This window comes from Procambarus clarkii, chromosome 83, assembly GCF_040958095.1.
Source record: "Procambarus clarkii isolate CNS0578487 chromosome 83, FALCON_Pclarkii_2.0, whole genome shotgun sequence".
NCBI lineage: Eukaryota > Metazoa > Arthropoda > Malacostraca > Decapoda > Cambaridae > Procambarus > Procambarus clarkii.
The window spans coordinates 5075851-5096611 of NC_091232.1; the positions used below are offsets into that span (position 1 = coordinate 5075851).

At 36.6% G+C, this 20761-nt stretch overlaps 2 protein-coding genes across 3 annotated transcripts in view; both read right to left on the reverse strand.

The window, feature by feature from the left end:
* Nedd4 (E3 ubiquitin-protein ligase Nedd4) overlaps positions 1-8930 on the reverse strand; it is a 41508-nt gene extending 32578 nt beyond the window's left edge. Inside the window, exons 1-5 of one of the 2 annotated variants that reach the window (XM_045759436.2) lie at positions 8768-8930; positions 5695-5771; positions 3491-3584; positions 1337-1375; positions 422-582 (exon numbers count right to left, since the gene is read on the reverse strand). In XM_045759436.2, the coding sequence (XP_045615392.1) occupies positions 422-582; positions 1337-1375; positions 3491-3584; positions 5695-5771; positions 8768-8830 (434 nt within the window). In that variant the 5' untranslated portion in view covers positions 8831-8930. The remainder of the gene's footprint in view (positions 1-421; positions 583-1336; positions 1376-3490; positions 3585-5694; positions 5772-8767) is intronic. The other variant, XM_045759437.2, reaches the window with a different exon arrangement.
* A 3878-nt stretch (positions 8931-12808) lies between these two features.
* LOC123768725 (uncharacterized) overlaps positions 12809-20761 on the reverse strand; it is a 146708-nt gene continuing 138755 nt past the window's right edge. The window contains exons 16-19 of the mRNA XM_069316320.1: positions 20373-20521; positions 18188-18313; positions 14460-17396; positions 12809-14081 (exon numbers count right to left, since the gene is read on the reverse strand). Coding sequence (XP_069172421.1) covers positions 17136-17396; positions 18188-18313; positions 20373-20521 — 536 coding nt within the window. The 3' untranslated portion in view covers positions 12809-14081; positions 14460-17135. The remainder of the gene's footprint in view (positions 14082-14459; positions 17397-18187; positions 18314-20372; positions 20522-20761) is intronic.

Consider the following 20761-nt stretch of genomic DNA (forward strand, 5'->3'; position numbering starts at 1 on the left):
ATAAGATCAAGGACTTAGCATCGAAAGGTTGCACCATAGTAATTAGTTTACAATACTGCAATCATTGAAAAATGATTTGGATAGGCTAATTAATGACATGCTGCAACATCAATATTATTTAAAAATCTATATATGACTTTCAAATATGTCAATTGAAAAACTATTGATAAAAACTCCCAGTTAGTTATTTGATATGTAAGTGCTTAAGTCTCAAAATAACCATTTTTCTACATTGCTACAATGGCATTACGATAATAAGCCTTGCTGAGAAAACATGAAACATAAAATTAAATACAAGAAATACAGTAATATAAAATTCAAGGCATAAAACAGAGCATCTTATAAATCAACTCAGGGAAATTTTGGGAATACAGTTTCATTTAAATCCAGTTCAGTAGCAATAAGAGAAGTACAAAGATACCTTCTGGGTTGAAGTCTGTAGTGCCGGTGAGGAATTTGTCTGCCTTCTGACTCACGTGGTAAGTTTATTAAAGGCAACTCGACCAAACCCAAGAAATCATCGCGGGTCAAACGATTTTCATCAAACACCTCTAATACAAGCTTGTGTTCTGCTGGTTTGACCTACAAGAATAAAAAATGTACTAGTATTTATATTTCTGACAACAGTACACTGGCACTGAAATCATAAATGGGTAAAATTGTTTCAAATTGCTTGAAATAAAATTATATGTTCCTATGGGCAAATGTTTTGGATCAAGCTGATCAACATGCAAGAATGTAAGCAGGGAAGAAAACACCATGAATTTGAAATAGGAGAAAAGCCAGCAAATGGGACAAGATTGCAGTTTAATCATTTTAAATATTAGAATGGGAATTATGAAGTCGTTAGAAAAATAACATCAGTAGGAAATTCACATATTTTACATCCTTTGATTCAAATGTTTCTTCTAGGAAACCCCCTTCCTTTCATTATGAACAATTGAACAAATTACTGTATTTTCCAGCATACAAGACACACTTGATTTTTAAATAATATGTTGAGGATTTTTTAGAATGTCATCATACATTTATTGAAAGTGATTTTCAAGTGGCTTTAGGCATGTAAATACAATATATATTCAATTGGAGGTGGACCAAAAATGCATGTCCTATCTGCCGGAAAACGTCGTACCTCTCAATTGACTTCAACCACAGCTATACTGTACTTCCTTAGGTAATTCCATTTACCTGGTTTATTTACTACCTAGCTAAATGTGTGATGAAGACAAAAAGAAAAATCAAACACAAACTATTTTATCTTAGTGTTCATAAAACATACAAGCTATAAAACTAACCTACTGTATTATAACAGAACCGCACATACTGCCACACTTACTCTGAATACAAATTCTTCATCCCATCGTGGATTTAAGGTCTGGAAAAATAAAAAAAGGGAACAATAATAATAATGAACACATGTATTATAAACATCTTTAAGGTACATCTTTAAGGTCCTGTCTTTAAGGTACACATGTAATATGAACATTAAGATCATCTTTACTATCACAGGTTAAGTTCTCCACTTCGACTGGGTGGGAACTTACCTGCAAGAAAATGGTGCTAGTCTCTAAATTATTTACAGAAAAATAGAAATGCAGATAATTAGTTTAGGATATTGCTTCATATCTAACCATTTTCACTACATTTCACATTTGGTAGCATTACAGTAAATTACCATCACTACAACAGCAAGCATTCCACACTCGGTAATATCTCAAGAAATTTGTACACACCACCACACACCAAAGTCTTGTACCATACTTAAGTATTATGATTCCTCTTTTTTTTTATGTATTTAGATTGTGTAAATAAACTAATGATTACTGCTATCACAAGACTTTATGTAATGGTCTTCCCCTTTGAATTATCATTGGTTCTTATTGGTGAGTCATAACTAAACTCTTCAGTAAATATTTGATGCCAAGCCTGTCACTGACGAGATCCCTTCTCTGGGTTGATTCATAAGGCACGACCCAAATCCACAGTCGAACAGGATTAATCACTGTGCAATCACAACATACAAGATACTGAGGGGAATATACAAGGTGGACAAAGACAGGCTCTTCAAACTGAAGACATAATAAGAGGGCATATGTGGCTATTAGATATGCAAATGAGTCAAAGAAATGTAAGGAAATACTCACAGCCTGTATGGGAGGTCAATAAGTGGAATGCACTCAAAGTAGTCATGGAAACCACCTTCATCCACAAATGTTAAGGCCAGATTCAACAAAGAATTCGTACATCAGGAAAGTTCAATTATAATGCAACGGGCACAATAAGGCTAGTAGGCAAGGTATGAAAAACTATACCTCATTTCTCCATATTCACTATTATGTAATACAAAATATTCCCTTGGGGTTGAATCATGTATAAAGATCTTAAGTTTTTTTTTGCCACAGAATAGCCCATTGCTCAGGCAAATTCCTTTTTTTATCTGGATAACTTCCTGTAGAATGGTCTGACCATAATGCAGGAATGAATAGTGCTCATCCAGTGAGTAAACAGGGGTTGTGATAGTTCTTTCAGTTGCAGTCAGAAAAGAGAGGAATTGGGCAATATTCATTCCATTACTTTAGCAGTCATTATAACCCCCACAACAATAATTTTCCTACCATCTTGTAGCTTCTCCATGCAACCTTTCAGTCAATTCCCGAACACCTCTAACTCATTCTTTCCTTTAACATTCCCCTTAGACACTGGAGCATATAAACTCATACATACATAACCAAATGTGACTTGATAAGGGTCCAGGACTGGCCAAAAAGTCCTCACATACCTTTAATGACTAAATCACACACCAGAAGATGAAGAAACGAGGACGTTTTGGTCCATCCTGGACCATTGTCACGTCATCACATACCTCTCTTTTTTTGTGTGTGTGGATTAGGTTATTTATTTTCTGCCACATGATTGTTAATTATTGTTTGGTGCTTACACATAAATCTCATTCTCTACCTATCTTTCATTCAATCCAATATATTTTTTGGAATGCCCTTTCAAATACAGGTGCACCCTCATTCTCTTTGACAAGAACAAAATTATCCATACTTTACTTCTTTTTATTATTATACCTTTCACCCATTCCTGACCACACAACAAACCTCCTCAAACCCACCCACAACTTCAATTTTTTTCACTCCTCCCATTTTTTTTTACATTTACACAAAATGCACACAATCTCCTTTTGTCTCAAATACATGCACACTTGATTAGTCATCCAATGCCAGATTATGTAATATTTGGATTATAAAATGAATTTTTGTGTATATTTTTTGCAATTCTAACAATTTTCTTGTTTTTTCAATATAAATAGTAATATATCTGAAAATTCCATCCTGGGAGGGTTACCAGACTTTAATAATTCTGTTCATAAAGATCTGAAATTTGAAGTACTGTATATGCAGTATAGCTTAAAGAATAAATCTTGTATTAGAGTGAACCTAAACGAATATGGTTTAATTCTAAATGAAAATGTCGGTAGTTTTACCTTCTTCTTTGTTTTGGTAGACACACAGTCAACAACATCGTCATCAGTTCCACTTGTTGCCACATTCACTAACTCAATTTTGACATAGGGATCACTGAAAGAGTTAAGATAATGATTAAATAGACAAATATTAATTAAAAAAAAGCTATGGCAAGTGCTCATTACATACACACCAGATAATTTTATATTGTTTTCTTTATTTATTGCCCTACCATCTAAAAGATGAATGCTAAACAAGGTATGAAAATGGTACTTTTATCTTTAAATGTGTTGTCAAGGGTGCCAAAAATGTCTGTCAGTTCATTACAATACTTTTAAAATTATGCTTTTCAGCTTGTGAAAAATCCTTTTCTGAACAAATTTATGCTGCTGTACCCAAAGGAATAGTGTAAATCTCTTTTGTCAGGAGCATGTAACGGGTAAGAATACGTAGGTCTTACCAGTCCATAAATGCTTTGTTGCATTTATGGACTGGTTTAGCACTTTCTCCTGATAATTACCTATTATGGCCTAGCTTAGCACTTTCTCCTAATAATTACCTTAACCTTGCTGCCTATACATTACAATCTTTCACACATGCCTTCTTTATAAAATGTCTTGATGCAAATTTCCAAGCTACACACCCTCTCCTTTCCCGAAAACCATCTTGTTTATCACTGACCATTTTTTCTGTAATTTCCTGTACCCTTTCCTCAATCACTATCCTGTCATAAATTTTGCTCACTACACTTAGTAAACTAATGCTCGAGCCACTAGTGTTTCGAGCAGTCTTAGGCATTGTACTTGCCTTCCCTATTAATCCTCTACTACTCACATTAGGTACTCTTGCTTAAATAAATGATTATTATTATTATTATTATTATTATTATTATTATAATGCCACTCTATATAGGGTAAATAATTCACCAGACTTTGCACACTTAGGAAAGTTAATATTCACAGTGGACTACAAAATTATGTTAAATAAAGTAACTGCAACAAGCAGGTATAAATTAAAAAGAGCTGTTCTACAAAATAACACTGAAGTGGATGCTGTACATATAAAAACCCACAAAATATTAACAGAACTGCAGCCGCTGAGGTTTTGTTGCAAACACAAGCATCTGAGACTATTAGGCAACAATTCTCAAGTAATATACCTGGTTACTAGATGATTGGCCTCATGTATGCACAAGAATTATCAGCTTGGGGGGGGGGGAGGGGTATCGAATGTTCGGTGGCTCATTTCTCTGAAACCACTAAGCATTAAGATCGAATATTTCTGGACATGGCAGCAGTATATGTCAGTATTCTTTAGTGATGTTTTCTATTGATTGGTGAAAAAACCTTCTGCCCTGCCACTATATCTGGACACTGGAATCTGAACATCTAGGCTATGTTTTGTGACACTTCTTGGGAACTACTTGCCATTAAGGTCTAATATTAATACCGTATGCAAGGTAGCACGATGTGTTTGACATGTGTTGGTGGTATTTTCAATATATTTTATGATACAGTACAGTACTGTACTTGGTTTTGGTGTCAGGTGACCAGCAAAACAGACTGATATCCTAACTGATCTCCAGATACTTTTTATTACCAATAATGAATCTTTCTTGGTACCTACTTCTATGTTATTCTACAGTTTAAGGACTGAACATCTGACTAAAGGTAACAAAGTACAATTTGAATAAAATATAATCATTTAAATTAGAGGATCAAAAATATAACTGGGATTTTTGTATGAACCATGCACTGAATCATGGAAACTTCCTTATACAGTAATGTATTTTATTTTTTTAACAGGTTTGTATTAAAAACATTTCATATTTTAATACTACTAGTACAGTATATTTTTGGAACACATTTTTAGAGTTTACGGCATTTTCACAGATTCACTCTATATACTATGCATGTGGGTTTTTTTCTTGTTTTTTTTTCAGTGCCTATGTCTCGAGGCCAGAGACCATTCGGAGATAGCGGACTTCACCCTAATTGTTACACTCGCTATGTCTTCCTATGCTTTTATACAGTGATCAATCACAGCTCTTTCCAATCCTGTAGCATTTAGACAAAAATGTAAATGACGGGATTGTGTTGAAGTCAAAAATTACAAACTATCTGCATTTGTTAGCAGTTAGGTCAGGCTTGACTGTATGTAGATATATTACACATGAATGTCATGCAAGATTAATAGATAAAAAAAAAACGTCTTTTGTACTGACCTTGCACCAAATATATCTTTTTTTGCTAAACCGCTACCACCTATAACACGTAAACGCAGTAATTTTGTTGGCTCAATCTGTAAAATAAGATTAAACACATAAAGCATAAAAATGTAATCAGTAGAGTAGCTTATTAATAATACAAAATTACTGGGGGCAATTAGAGTAAATTAGAAAACATTATAATCTCTCATATATGATGACATCACAGGAGACATGGTTGTATTGTATTGCTTACACTTATCAATTAAAATTTAGGATGCTTAAACTAAACGATTAACTCCTATGTTTTATCTACAACCATCGAAAAAATTCTCATTTAATTTTGAAAGTTATCAAAAATCAAGCTAAAAGATTTAAAACCCTTAAAAGACAACTTTTACCATTTAGATGATGGAATGATAGGAAGTACAAGACTACTGGAACAAAAATTCCATAAAGTTTAAGCTTACGGTGTCACTTTATTAATGGAACTTATGTGAAAACTAGTCATGATTTTAGAATAAAGTTCCAAGTCAAAATCTAGTTATAGATAGCAATTTAATTGTACAAGTTTCCAGTAAAACATGTAGAACTGTTTTCCATTAAACACAGAACTTGTCAATTTTATATCCCAGAATTAAAAAAAACAAAAATCAGTGGAGTGTGATATATAGAATATGAACTTTGAATAGTTTGCATGAGTGGATATGAAACATTATTTTTTATTGGTAATAAAAGCATGTTGGGTTAAGTGAAGTCGTAATGGCTAACAAACTGAGAAGTGCAGCTTAATCTTATCACTACAAATCTGGTAACAGCCTTAACCTTTAATTTATTTACTCTTTATTATCACATTTCCATAATTTAAGCCACACATTTAAATTTTCTCAAATACAGCCTTAGGTTAAAAACTTTGGTTTTGTTTACCAAGTGAAGATTACAAAAAATTAATTAAGGCCATTATGTGTAAATTGGGAGAGAATTCCATAAATAACTATACAGTACCATTTCGTATTTGGTTAAATTTAAGTTTAGGGGAAGCAATATTAGGTCTAGTTATACCTTCATGATGCAAATTCACACAATAGCACCTTAGGCTCCTATTTTTGAGAGATATGGATTTCCTATGCACAACACTATACCATCCGCCACATGGTAAAAATGTTTCAGTTATTTACATTTGTTTTGTTCTGTGTACAATTTCATACAATAGTCTGCCAGGAACTACTTTGGCTTATGCATCATTTCCACTGCTTTCTAATTAAATCAACCTCACCTAATCTAACCTATCCTTATACTGTATATCGTAAATCATTCAACAATTCTTCTTGAGTAGAAATGAATATAAGACAAGTGTACCTTAGCATTTACCACAAATTAAAAAGTATACAGTACTCTTATTAAAAAACCTAAACCTAGCAAAAGATTTTAAACATAATTCCGTTTGGATTTATTGTTACCTTTATTGTGAGGCACCACCAATGTAACTGCTTTAAGGTTTAAAAACCATTGTGGTCCAGTTCTTGAACTCAATATTGATAAATACATTAAACTATATAACTAGCTAATAAAGACCATTTGCTTATCCAAATTAATTTTGTAATTTAGATCCTGAGCCCATTATGTGCCTTTTCCACTACTATCCACAGGATGGGTATGTGTTGCATAATAAATGAACAAAATTAAGTATGCATAAGGAATATTGTGTACAGAAAATTAAAAGTGGAATAGAGGTTTACTCGACCTATATGCACCATCCAATCACAGCAATGGCAAATAAAGTTGCACTAAATAGTACAGAATTCATTCAAATTTCATAAATTATGATTTAGGCTTTTATGTTTTACTAGATGAAACTCACTTTCGCTTACATTTTTGTCTCATTATATTGCATTAAATATCAGATACAAAAGAAATCTTTCTGCAAATTGAATACCGAAATTAAATGCACAAGCTGAGCCAAAGATACGCTTGAAAGAAATGTCACTTAATAAACTTAACATTTTCTATAATTAATAGCAATTGTTAAGTTAACAGGTACAATATAAGCAAACTGATTTTCTTGGGTCACATTTTGCAATAACAAAAATTATGCAAAATTAGGACTAGTGTGTGTACAGTATAATCCATAAATTTATTTCAGCATCACTCTATTTGGGCATTAATTATAATTATAGTTATTGTTCATTAAATGTTTATAGGCACATAAACCACTTTGGTAATGTTGTGCCTACGTCGTTTTCAACAACCAGAGCCAAAGAATCAATTAACTACTACTTAATCATGCACTATATGGAGATTAACCACTGCACTGTGCAAAGCACCTTTAGGCGCTCTGAGGGTTGTGCGATTTTTTTTTAATTATGCCATATTTTAAGGTTTTTTAATGTTTTCATCACTCTTTGTGATTTGAAATGAAACTGATTGAGTTTAGAAACATTTTGACATTAACATTAGCTGAATATTTATAAAAACAACAAAAATATGTCCTTAACAACTCCACCACTGCTTAAATAACAATAACAAATTTCTGATACCTATATATAGTATAAGAAAAGTCTGAGTTACATTACCGAGAGGAAGAAAGTTTAATCCAATCACAAAAGAACTTGAAATGTATAAAAGAGAAAATATAAACTACAATTATATGTATTCCTAAATACAGGACCTTAATAACTCAAAGAGATCAATGATGTATACAATTTGCTTCAACTAATAATGAGATTAAGCAAGCAACCTTCCCTTAAATTTTGATTTCAGTGTTTGAATCACCGAGGTCAAGAGCCCCAGGACTCATCATAGGGAGCAACCAGTCACTAAATAAGACAAGACTGTCATCAGTAGTGTCAACACCATTGACTCTCCTCTGTGCAGTTCCAATACTAATATCGCCTACTAACTTCCCAACCATTAAAAACCTGACTCTAGAACGTTATACCACGGAACCATACTGCACTATGGACGAGTCATCTTGCCAAACACAACTCAATTACTACTATACTCAAGTAACCTAACTAAGTCATGTAATGACGACTGTGTCCACTACAAAATAAAAACAAACATTTCTCCAGCTTCCCTGGGTCACACGTACCTGTCCCTGTCCATCATAACCGAGCTGAGGAACGTATCCTACAACACGTCCAGTATGAGCCATTCCCCCATCAGCTAGATTTTGCTAGTGTTTATAAAATAACAATTTTCCCTATCACCTTCCCTTTCCTTAATCACTTGACACTCGGTATAAGTACTGGAACCTTCACCAGAAATTCCGACCAGTAACGTAAACAAGCATCACACATATCCTCCAACAATTTATGGTTTTAAAATCTTTATAATATAATACCTGGGTCTCCTTACTATTTTATTAAATATTAAAATACATTACAAATTCATTAGTAGTATTGTTGATTACATGTTGGGTATATTCGTTCGTGGTCAGTTTAATATACAAAGCTCTTTATACTACCAAGTTAAAAGGAGCCAAACTCTATATTAAGGAGGATCGTGAGGGGAATGGACAAGTTACCGTCACTTATACAACCCCATGTAAACAGACGATGCACACACAATTCCACAATCTATTACGATATTTCCTATTATCCCTCTTCCATTACTCTCACGCTCTGTGTACTCTTTTGTGACTCATCACACACATTTAGAGAAATCATGTGTTTTCAATGATTATTTATCTTGCTCTTTTTTAACCCACATATTGAATAATGATAACAGTTATCATTATTTATTGCACAAGACACGTCTATCACGTGCCCAGTGATCAATGACGTCATTATGAATTAATAATGGATTTAACACGCAATTTTAACATTTGTAATAATTGTTTTATTCAATTTGAGCATGCACAGACCTTTTATGATAAGAGGTGCAAAATCATGTGTATGTTATCTAACGGCAGCCTATGTTTATATGACCCGATTGATGAAGATTAAGCCACCCTAAAGGTGGCACGGGCATGAATAGCCCGTAAGTGGTGGCCCTTTTGAGCTATTACCAGTATCATTAACTGATACTGGAGATCTGTGGAAGTGCGACTGCACCCTGCGTGACGGGAGATGTCTCCCGTGTATATATATATTTATTTATTTATTTATATACAAGAAGGTACATTGGGTTTGTGAGAATACATAGCATAGTATTTACAATCTTGTAAAGCCACTAGTACGCGCAGCGTTTTAGGCAGGTCCTTAATCTAACAGATAATTTTAAGTAGGTAAATTCTAGCAGAATTAATAAAATGATAACAGATACATTGCAAGAAAAAAAATGAGATGAGAGAGATTAATAAGTATATTAAAGCACGTAGGTATATTAAATGAATTACTTTATATAACGAGGGTTAGGCTGCTATACTTTATCAATAAAGTATAGTCAAATAAGTTTTATTATCAACCTAAAAATGTAAATAAAACGATGAGGCATCCAGTGTGCAACGATACTTTTCCATGAGATCAGTACCAATTATGAGGGGGTAATCTTCCTCAAGGAGTACCCGTAGCTGGTCTTCAATGTAGGTGTCGCCCCCCATGTGAATCCGAACCGTTTTGGGTGGGGTGTTTTCCAAACCAATACTTTCCAGAAACAAGCTTGAAATCCTGGTCTTATCTGAACCTGTATCAACCAGTATCGAACCTGTATCAACCAGTATCTTATCGGTTACTGTATTTTGTTCCTTATCTGGCAACTTTATTGTTATGTAAGACTGTTTCGAAGAGGCCAACCCAAATCCTTTATATTTATAGGGTCTTAGCTTCTTAAAGTAGAGCGATGACTTATTAAGGTGAAACTATTGTACTACGTGGCACTGGGTCATTAATGGAAAACTAAAATTGAAATTTGGGAGTGGGTCGTGGTCGTAGTAATTGTCCGTTTCCGGAGGAAAAATGTCTACTCCTGCGGTCAATTCATTACCGTTTTGTAACTGTATCTTAACATTGTTTACTGTACTCAAAATGACGTCTTTTAATTCGCTAAAAAGACCTATTTTAGTGGAGTAGCTCTCGGATACCATCTTATCTAATCCTAGTTATTTTGCTTCTCGGTGTTCTATAAAATTCCTTGTCGCCCTGCTGTCAACGAACATAGTAGAGGATTTCTCATTGATTTTCACTTGGAGGTGATTATGGTCCTCCAGAGCAACCTCCTCCATATCCTTTAGCGACGGGGGATTACAGATTATAAGGGGATGAAGGAAGTATATTGTCAGTATCTCGCCATTGTCGCTGATCTCATAGCATGTGTCTATACAGTATACAGAGCATATGTCTCTTGCAAATTGTCTATACAGTATACCTAGGTCATAAAAGTATTTGTGTGTACGTCTGATACCATACTACCTGTGTAAAGGAGGAAATGTATATGTTTATCTCTCAGAATGTTCGGTAATACGTTTATTGCTTGTGATGTGTATCTATGTATGTATTAACACGATGTACTGAACGGGGTGAGAATAGCTTGAGCTACATCATCCCTTTGTGTGCATTTTACCTCAATAAACTTATTTCAATTTCAATTTCAACCATTATTATTATTATATTGTATAATCAATTATTATTATAATGTATAATTATGTAGTGGTTCACCATTATTATTATATTGTATAATTATATAATTGTTATTATATAATTATTATTATATACCTATTATTATATAATTATGATTTTGGCTCTCAAGAAAACCATGTGTATTTAGTTTTGCTTCCCCTTCAATAAGTGCGTATAATACCGTTTTCTATGTTCGTAACTGAGAGTACTGCCAACGTTAAAAGTGTCGTTAACTTATTTATTTATTACTTTATTTATAAACTTTTTTTTATGTATGTACAAGAAGGTAAATTGTGTTTATAAATACTTTTAGTGAATAGGTGGTAGATTCTCGCAAAGTCACTAACGCGCATTGCGTTTCAGGCAAATCTTAAAGTTAACATTAAGGAAATTGAGGTCTTCATTTTGAATTTACAGTGAACTGTAAGTTACAAAGTATTTTATTCCAGTTGCCAGGAGAAGGAAGCCTGTACTTAGGCCTGTATCAAGGTCATTCCTAGGTCGAGCTACTGACCTTCTCGGGATGTAACCCATACCAGTTGTCTAACTGTTAAGGACTAACTGTCTATTTACTGCTAGGTGGATAAAAGGAAGCAAGCGTGCTCCATCATTCCTATCCCGCCCGGGAACCGAACCCAGAGGATCCCCGATTGTGAGTCAAGATGTTATGCAAATTACAAAGAAACCCCCGCATGAAGTCTTTCAATAAGGTTCCATCAGGTTGGCCAAAAGGAGCAATAACACATTTAAACTACATCTTGTTGCTAATACACTTCCTAACCAGAGTGTAGGAAACACATTTGATTAGACCCTCACCGTTCTTTCACCCCGTCCTCTTATCTCAGCTCATTGTCCTCCTATCCTTTAAAGTGTTATATAGTCACAATCGACTATCACAATCGACTTGAGAATGGTCCAGGACGGACCGAAACGTCGTCGTCCCTTCACCTTCTAGTGAGTGGCCTGGTCATCATACTTTAGCCACGTTTTTTTTTTTTGAGATATATACAAGAGTTGTTACATTCTTGTACAGCCACTAGTACGCGTAGCGTTTCGGGCAGGTCCCTCGAATACGACCCCCACGAAGAATCGTTGTTACAACCAAGTACCCATTTCACTGTTGAGTTAAACAGAGGCTACAGTTAAGGATTTGCGCCTAGTAAATCCTCTCCGGCTAGGATACGAACCCAGGACAAAGCGCTCGCGAAATGCCAGGCGAGTGTCTTACCACTACACCCCGGAGACTGCTAATTACTGTACCTTACCTTCCTAATATAATGACACTTGAAGATTAACGAGGAATATTCTCAAAGCAAGCCAGGTTACTCCCTTCTCTTCCCAGCCATGAAACATGTAATTAATTTTCTCTTTTAATTATTCAGTAAACTGTATTACTGCCTTAAGAAGACTAACTTGTGTAGCTAAATTAATTTTGGGGTTCAGTTCCTGTTCAGTTTCAGTTCCTGAACCCATTATGCGCCTCTGTAACCTTTTTTCACTACCATCCACAGGATGGATATGGGGTGCATAATAAACGAACTAAACTAAATTTTCATGTCATAAAAACACAAATAAATAGATTAAACTCTTTATTGTGTGAAATACATAGTTTGTTAATCTCTCTCTATACATATGCACTATATTTATTTGCTCACATATACAAAAATATACAAAAATACAAATATTCAGAGCATGAACTCAATACACTCATGTGCAGCCCCTAATGGCAGGTGACAAGCATGTCAGGGATAAGCGCAAGTAAACAAATATAAACACTGAGGGACCACTCATATAAACGTAGAGGGACCACTCATGTAAGCACCAATACCCAACATAGCATTACAAAATTACTACTAACCCCCTCTCCCTTTTTCACTTATAAAATCCTTGTCCCCTTTTTCTAAATTATATGTACTTTTCTTTATTATGTTTACGATCATTATTATAATCTTTTTCGGTTACTAGGACGAAAAAGATTTAGCATTGTAAAGAAAAATCAAACATTTATCTCTTATTTGTAAGGAAATATAGTTTATGTTTCCATTATCGTAAAGATGATTAAGCATATGAATTTTGTACAATATATTGAGTGTGTTTAGCATATATATGAGTTTCTTTGCAATAAGAATTTATCTCGAGAAATCAACCATTCAACACGATATCTTCTGTGCAACTCCCTTCCCTTGTTTATTATCAAGCAAGCATTCCAACTTCATGCTGTAATTATTCCATTATAAACCTAAATTGGGAAAACAAAAATGAATGTATTTATATGAGCAGCTGACCCCAAAATAACTGGAAGCTAATCAGATTGTTTGATGATGCTGAGTTATAATTCATCACCTTAGAAGACAATAGATGATTTAAGATGACGACAGTTAGCTCTGTGTGATCTTAGGTGATTCTAGGCAACACCAGGCGATTACAGGTAAACTTTTGAGTCATTTAGAAGAGCGCTTCAAAGACTAAAGCGACAAAGAAGACCCCAAAAGCAACCCCCTTCGTCAAAACCTAAACAATAGCACCTACCGAAATTCTACCAATAAAATCTTCCAAAATTCAACCAATAATACCTCTCAAGACCCCACCAATAACATCTTCCAACATAAACACGAATTTACGAACGACACGCCCCTGCTCCTCCAGACCCGATGGAATTTATTGCAATTTATTACCTCCAAGAACATGCTGGTAGCATGTCGTATTCCGGCGTCATTAAGTAACATGACCAGTAAGAGTAAAATTGGCCCGACTGTCTTAGCGTCCACTCAATTGCCTTGTTCGCCCACTTACAGCCGGACGAGGAGAGGTCATTTAACAGCTGGTTGGCTGGATTTGGACGCTTAACTGGAATATGCATTGTCGACCACTTATTTCTACAAGGTTAGGTTTAGTTAGGAATAAATATATCAGGTTATTTTAGATAATGTGTATGTATAAGTATTTTTTTTGGGTGGGGAGGGGAGGATGGGGTAGGAAATGGAAAGGAAATTATGATGAGAAAGCGCTATGCCAGTATGACTCTATAACACATGGGAAGGGATACCGTGGACAGGATAGGAACTGGGATAGGAGACCGGAATAAAGGAACGGTGCCCAACCAGGTGGACCAATAGGGATCGACCTGCAAGAAGTGAGGCCGTGGCTATACACGCCTGACCAAGTGGCTGGAATGACCAGAAGTGATTACATCACATTATCACAACCAAACGGTGAGCGACTAACCTTTCCTTTCCTAACCAGGAGCTTCTGTTACGACGTTCTTCTCAAAACCTCAAGCAAGCACTGCATGCGGATTCCTTATAAAGATTTAGTCGTATTTTAAAAGTTTCCCTCCCCGCTGCTGTTCTCTTCAAGAGCAGGTGTGACTGGCTGAGTGGTCGTGGGGGGACAGCACTTCACTATATGACACAACACACTTTTTAGTTACGAACAAATCCACAAGGGCCGTGACGAGGATTCGAACCTACGTCCGAGAGCATCCCAGACGCTGCCTTAATCGACTTTGTTCATTTGATACATCACGCTATCGTGATTTCTGTGTGTTTTTAGTTACGGTTTGTCGTGTCCAGTTTTTTTTGACTGCAAGGAGCATATTTATAAATCTTAATTTAATAGCACCTTTCCTTCCTCGGGTCCAGTCAGTTAAGCACTAGCCCTATAGGGACGTAACATAGCCCCTCAAGTGTAAAAAAACAAAAACAAAAGACGTAAAGACAGCGAAACATAATAGTTGTAAACAAAATATTGTTTCTATAAACAACATTCAAACATTGTAACTCCCCAGGTTAGGAAGGCTATTTGTTTGTGGAGTATTCACATAAAAGCACTCTTTTTCAGTTTTTTCATATGTAAGACAACCAACATCAATGGTTACGGCTCGTGTATATATATATATTATATATATATATATATATATATATATATATATATATATATATATATATATATATATATATATATATATAGTCGAGTTATTTATTGTTTAGTGTTTCTTTACAGTGTTCCGTTGGTTCTGTGTATTGACATCACACTTTTAAGTACAACTCTGACACAGTATTACATAGGTTACTGCTGAAGATGGGATGGTTCAGGTGTGTGTGTGAACCACTAGCCCCGCTCCGGTGGTTCAGGTGTGTGTGTGAACCACTAGCCCCGCTCCGGTGGTTCAGGTGTGTGTGTGAACCACTAGCCCCGCTCCGGTGGTTCAGGTGTGTGTGTGAACCACTAGCCCCGCTTCAGTGGTTCAGGTGTGTGTGGAACTAATCTCGCAGCCCGTCATCATAAACAAAGGCCAAAGTCCATTCCATGCACCCGCCAACCCCCCCCCCCCCCGCTGTTTATGAATGAAAAACCGTTTACACACGACTCACAACTGTTGACGTTCGAACACTTCCGGAACAAGTGCTTCACTGACGAATTTTGTTCGAACCACAACGCTGTAAATGCTTCACCCACGTACTACAAATACAAATAATCGCCAACAGAACCTAAACACCTAACCTAACCAATGCTTAAATCTGCACAGTATTCTAATACCTACCAATATTAATTTATATTTGAGAAAATTCCTATTTTGAATGAATATTATGTTAAAATTGATGAATGCATCTTTGGGGTCGACCGCTGGATGGATTGGACTTTGCCTGAGGACGAGTTGCCAAAATCTGTAGCTTACCACACTCAGTGTGTCCCCCTCCCACCCTAAAGTGTCCCCTCCCACCCCCACGGTGCCCCCTCCCACCGTGTCAGTGGGAGGGAAGACCCTTACAGCTTCTGCTGCTTAACAAATGTTCTGCTGTACACACAAAATGCAAAGGAAAATGAAAACTTATATAAAGAAAAGGACGAAGTAAGCATCACTGCCGGTAGTGTGTCTGGTCTTTAGATGCTGCCGAGATCACGTGATGTCGCCCTTGCTAGAATTACCTGTAGCTCTTGCTAGGACTGCCTGTAGCCCATGTCAGGACTACCTGCACTCCCTTCTAAGAGTTCCTGTAGCCCTTGCTAAGGCTACTTGCAGCCCCTGCCAGCACTACCTGTATCCCTTGCTAAGACTACCACTAGCCCTTGCCAGGACTACCTGTAATCCTAGCCCATTTCTAGGACTTTCGGTGAAGCCTCTACCAGGATTTTAACTATTGACCACTATTAGGACTTAATTGTAGTGTCTTGGGGTTTAAATGCAGCCTCGTCTGGCTTTTTAGCATTGTATTTGTCAGGACAATAACGGTAATCTTTGGGACCTGGGCTCGAGACTATTTTTGAAACAAACTGTAGAACTTAGGACTCAGCTGACGCTCCTGTTAATGACTAGCAGCAGACTGACTGAGGAAAGCAGATTGGCAGCAACACCGCGGAGACATCTTCGATCTACGCGCATATATAAAAAAACATTTTTTTTATGGGGAGGGGGGAATGGAGTGCCGTCACTTAATGTGCTAGTGTGGGGGCGGTGGGGAAGGGGGGAGCTGACAGCGGCTCCCAAAGCTTAGGAGCAGCAGCAGCAGCAGCCAGTGGTCCAGGTGCTATAGTGGAAGGGTGACAGCTGCCCACAGAGCGCCGCAGCAGCAGCAGCAGCAGCAACCAATTGTCCAGGTGCGGAGGTACCAACAGCGTATACGCAGTTCAGTCTAGGTGCAGCTATCTCATGACTACCACGACAAACTCAAAATATAATCACTTACACAGATAGCTGGCTAAGCCAGTATCAGTTATTGCGCTATAATAATTTAGTCCTACTTTGCTTATTTACACACGCATCAAAAGTAAATCTTCATCCAATTAACACTCTACAGTTAATTAATATTTACAACAATCCTTTTTTATATATTTTTTCGTATTTTTTTCTCGCTCAAGAGTTCAGGAAGGAGCTTAGGCTATCAAATGAAAATGGAGCTATCACAAGATGGCGACCCCCCAGTCTCCTGTGTGTAGTTTTCCCGCCAACGCCAACGCGGCGCCCGTGACCCACGCCCACCAGCACGCCCTCACGCCCACGCTGCGGGGCCCCGGCAGCCCACCGCTGATCCGCTGAGGGCTGGGAACGTTGTCGATGACTTCCGCCAACACGAAGAGAGAGAGACGCACGTCGTGAAGGATTCTGGGAGCTCTCTTGTTGATCATTTCTGCTACCTTGGTGACTGGCTTCTCGCACCGGTTCTGGAATGATAGTGGTTGGCGGTGAACCAGAGGTCAATGGTTCTGGAATGGTAGTGGTTGGCGGTGAACCAGAGGCCAATGGTTCTGGAATGGTAGTAGTTGGCGGTGAACCAGAGGCCAATGGTTCTGGAATGATACTGTTTGGTAGTAAAGAAGAATCAATGGCTATACAAGGGTTGTGAGTGAAAGACTAGACATAATCAATAACCTTATCCGTAATAACTTAATCATTACAATAATGGCTGAACAGAACAGGTATACAACAGCCAAAATACAACATACACGTTTAGCACAATGTGAGTCACATTTGTTTATATATATATATATATTTTGGAAAAAACAAAGTGAAAGTTAAAATAAGTGCGGAGAGAGAGAGAGAGAGAGAGAGAGAGAGAGAGAGAGAGAGAGAGAGAGAGAGAGAGAGAGAGAGAGAGAGAGAGAGAGAGAGAGAGAGAGAGAGAGAGATATCGGCACAATTTATATCACAAAATTTGGATGATGAGAAGACAATTAGAAGAACTAATCATACCATGAAGTTACAGAAATTGTTATACCCTCACCATTCTACACCAACGATTCTGGGGCAATTTCGGGTCAAAATCATTCCAAAATATTGAAGCAATTTGATGGGATCGAACCTGCGTCGCTAGACTCAGGTGTACTCAATACCGACTAGGCCATGATAGGGATGCAGGTTCGATGCCATCATACGGCTTTCAATATTTTCTCACACAAACATTTATGTTTCTCAGACATCCGTTCTTAAGACTCTCTCTCTCTCAGGGACGTACCCGCTCCTCTTGCATCATGTAGCGGGAGTAGGTGGTGTTGGTGACGCCGGAAGACACCTGGTAGTGCCTCACCTGCAACACCAGGTTACCCACAGTCTGCTGGAACACCTCTAGCCGGCACTCCTCCTGCAAGTACACTTGGGTTTAGGTTTGTTCCGTTAACTGAGATCGACGACCAGTTAGGACAGAGCCTCAATGAGAATCCCAGCAGTCGATACGTGGACAATTCTAAACAGTATAACCTCCCGGACACAGCTGAGCAAACGACGTTGATCTGACGTTTATTAAAATGTTGATCTAACGTTTATTAAAACGTTGATCTGACATTTATTAAAACATTGAGCTGACTTTTATTAAAACGTTGAGTTGACTTTTATTAAAACGTTGATCTAACGTTTAATAAAACGTTGATCTAATGTTTATTAAAACATTGATCTAACGTTTATTAAAACGTTGATCTAACGTTTATTAAAACGTTGATCTAACGTTTATTAAAACGTTGAGTTGACTTTTATTAAAACGTTGAGTTGACTCTTATTAAAACGTTGATCTAACGTTTAATAAAACGTTGATCTAACGTTTATTAAAACGTTGATCTAATGTTTATTAAAACGTTGATCTAATGTTTATTTAAACGTTGATCTAACGTTTATTAAAACGTTGATCTAACGTTTATTAAAACGTTGATCCAATGTTTATTAAAATGTTGATCTAACGTTTATTGAAACGTTGATCTAACGTTTATTAAAACATTGATCTAACGTTTATTAAAACTTTGATCGGACGTTCATTAAAACGTTGATCTGACGTTTATTAAAACGTTGATCTGACTTTTATTAAAATGTTGAGTTGACTTTCATTAAAACGTTGATCTGACGTTTATTAAAACGTTGATCTAGCATTTATTAAAACGTTGATCTAACGTTTATTAAAACGTTGATCTGACGTTTATTAAAACGTTGATCTGACATTTATTAAAACGTTGAGCTGACTTTTATTAAAACGTTGATCTCACGTTTATTAAAACGTTGAGCTGACTTTTATTAAAACGTTAGTTGAGCATTGTTTGTCTGGTGGGTATAATTGTCGTTATTTTAACAGCTCTGGAACACCTTCAGCTGACTCTCGTAAACAAAGAACAGGAAATTTGTATTCTTGTCCTGTACAGTGACAAAAGAACCTTGGTGGAAACTATACTGAAAAATAAATAGTTGAAGTTAATTACGTTAATACAAGACTGACTACATCAAAACTGAATTAAAAATAAAAAAAATCTAACTAGGTCGAAACTATTATTTGAACGATAATTATAAAATTATAATTCTGTAACAAATTAAAATTGAATTATTTTTGTTAGAATACAGTAGTAGCTAAAAGACTTCTTTATAAATTAAGACTGTAAAAAAATTAAAATTAAAAGACACAGAAACCAATTACATTTAGTTACATCTTTAATAACTAACATAAAACTATGCATGTTTGACATATAAAAAAAATTGCTCTGTTGGATGAAGTGGAGAATCCCAAAGGCATGAAGAATGAAGAATTTCATTCTTCAATTCTTGAAGAATTTCACGAATTTGAAGAATGAGGAATTTCTTATCATTGAAGAATTTCTTACCATTGCCAAATAACCTTCAACGCTCGAGGTGTTCGTATCCCTGCACTATTACAATTAGGATTTCACCGCTTCAGGGACACTCGAGTTTGCAACGTTATAATAACGGTGCAACAACGTAAAAATACGAAAACGGTGTATTTGCTAGGTATCAAAGCCGTTCTCTTATTCGAGGGAGCACTAGAACTCAGGCATTTAAATACACTATACAACACTATAGGATTCGTAAGGCCTTTAAAGCTTATAGGAGCACCATAGCTGTCGCAATGATAACTACAGGACTGACCAGCGGAGTACAGGATTAGTGGAGAACATGCTGAAGTGAAGCTAGAACACACAGAACAGAAGAAAAGTTGGTATTCCTAGCGGGTGAAGCGGCTAATGATCATCTAGATAAAACACGATGAAATAAAAGACCGGTGAAAGTTAATATATATATATATATATATATATATATATATATATATATGAAAATTGGGGCATGACAGGTCGTCACTACATGTTATCATCGATGGAGTAATTGTAGAGCTTCAAAAGTGTTAGAACGAAGGCTGGAAATGTACTAACTCCCATATCAGCAGAGATGGTCCTGAAGATGAGCTGGAGCGGGATGAGGGCGTCGATGGCGGAGCCGCCCGTCACGTTCCTTAGGAGCGCCTCCTCCGTCCTGCTGAACCCCACCAGCAGGAACAGTCCCGTCGGCAGGTCGTACTCCTCTGAAACAAACATGCGCTCACTAGGGGCAGGGTTCTGTTGGCAGATCGTACTCCTCTGAAACCTACATGGACTCACTAGGGGCAGGGTTTTGTCGGCAGGTCGTACTCCTCTGAAACCTACATGTTCCCTACATGAAACCTACTAGGGGGAAGGGTTCTGTTGGTAGGTCCTCTGAAAACACACAACTGCATTCACTAGGGGTAAAATGTTGACGTAAAACTTTAAGATAATCAATCGTC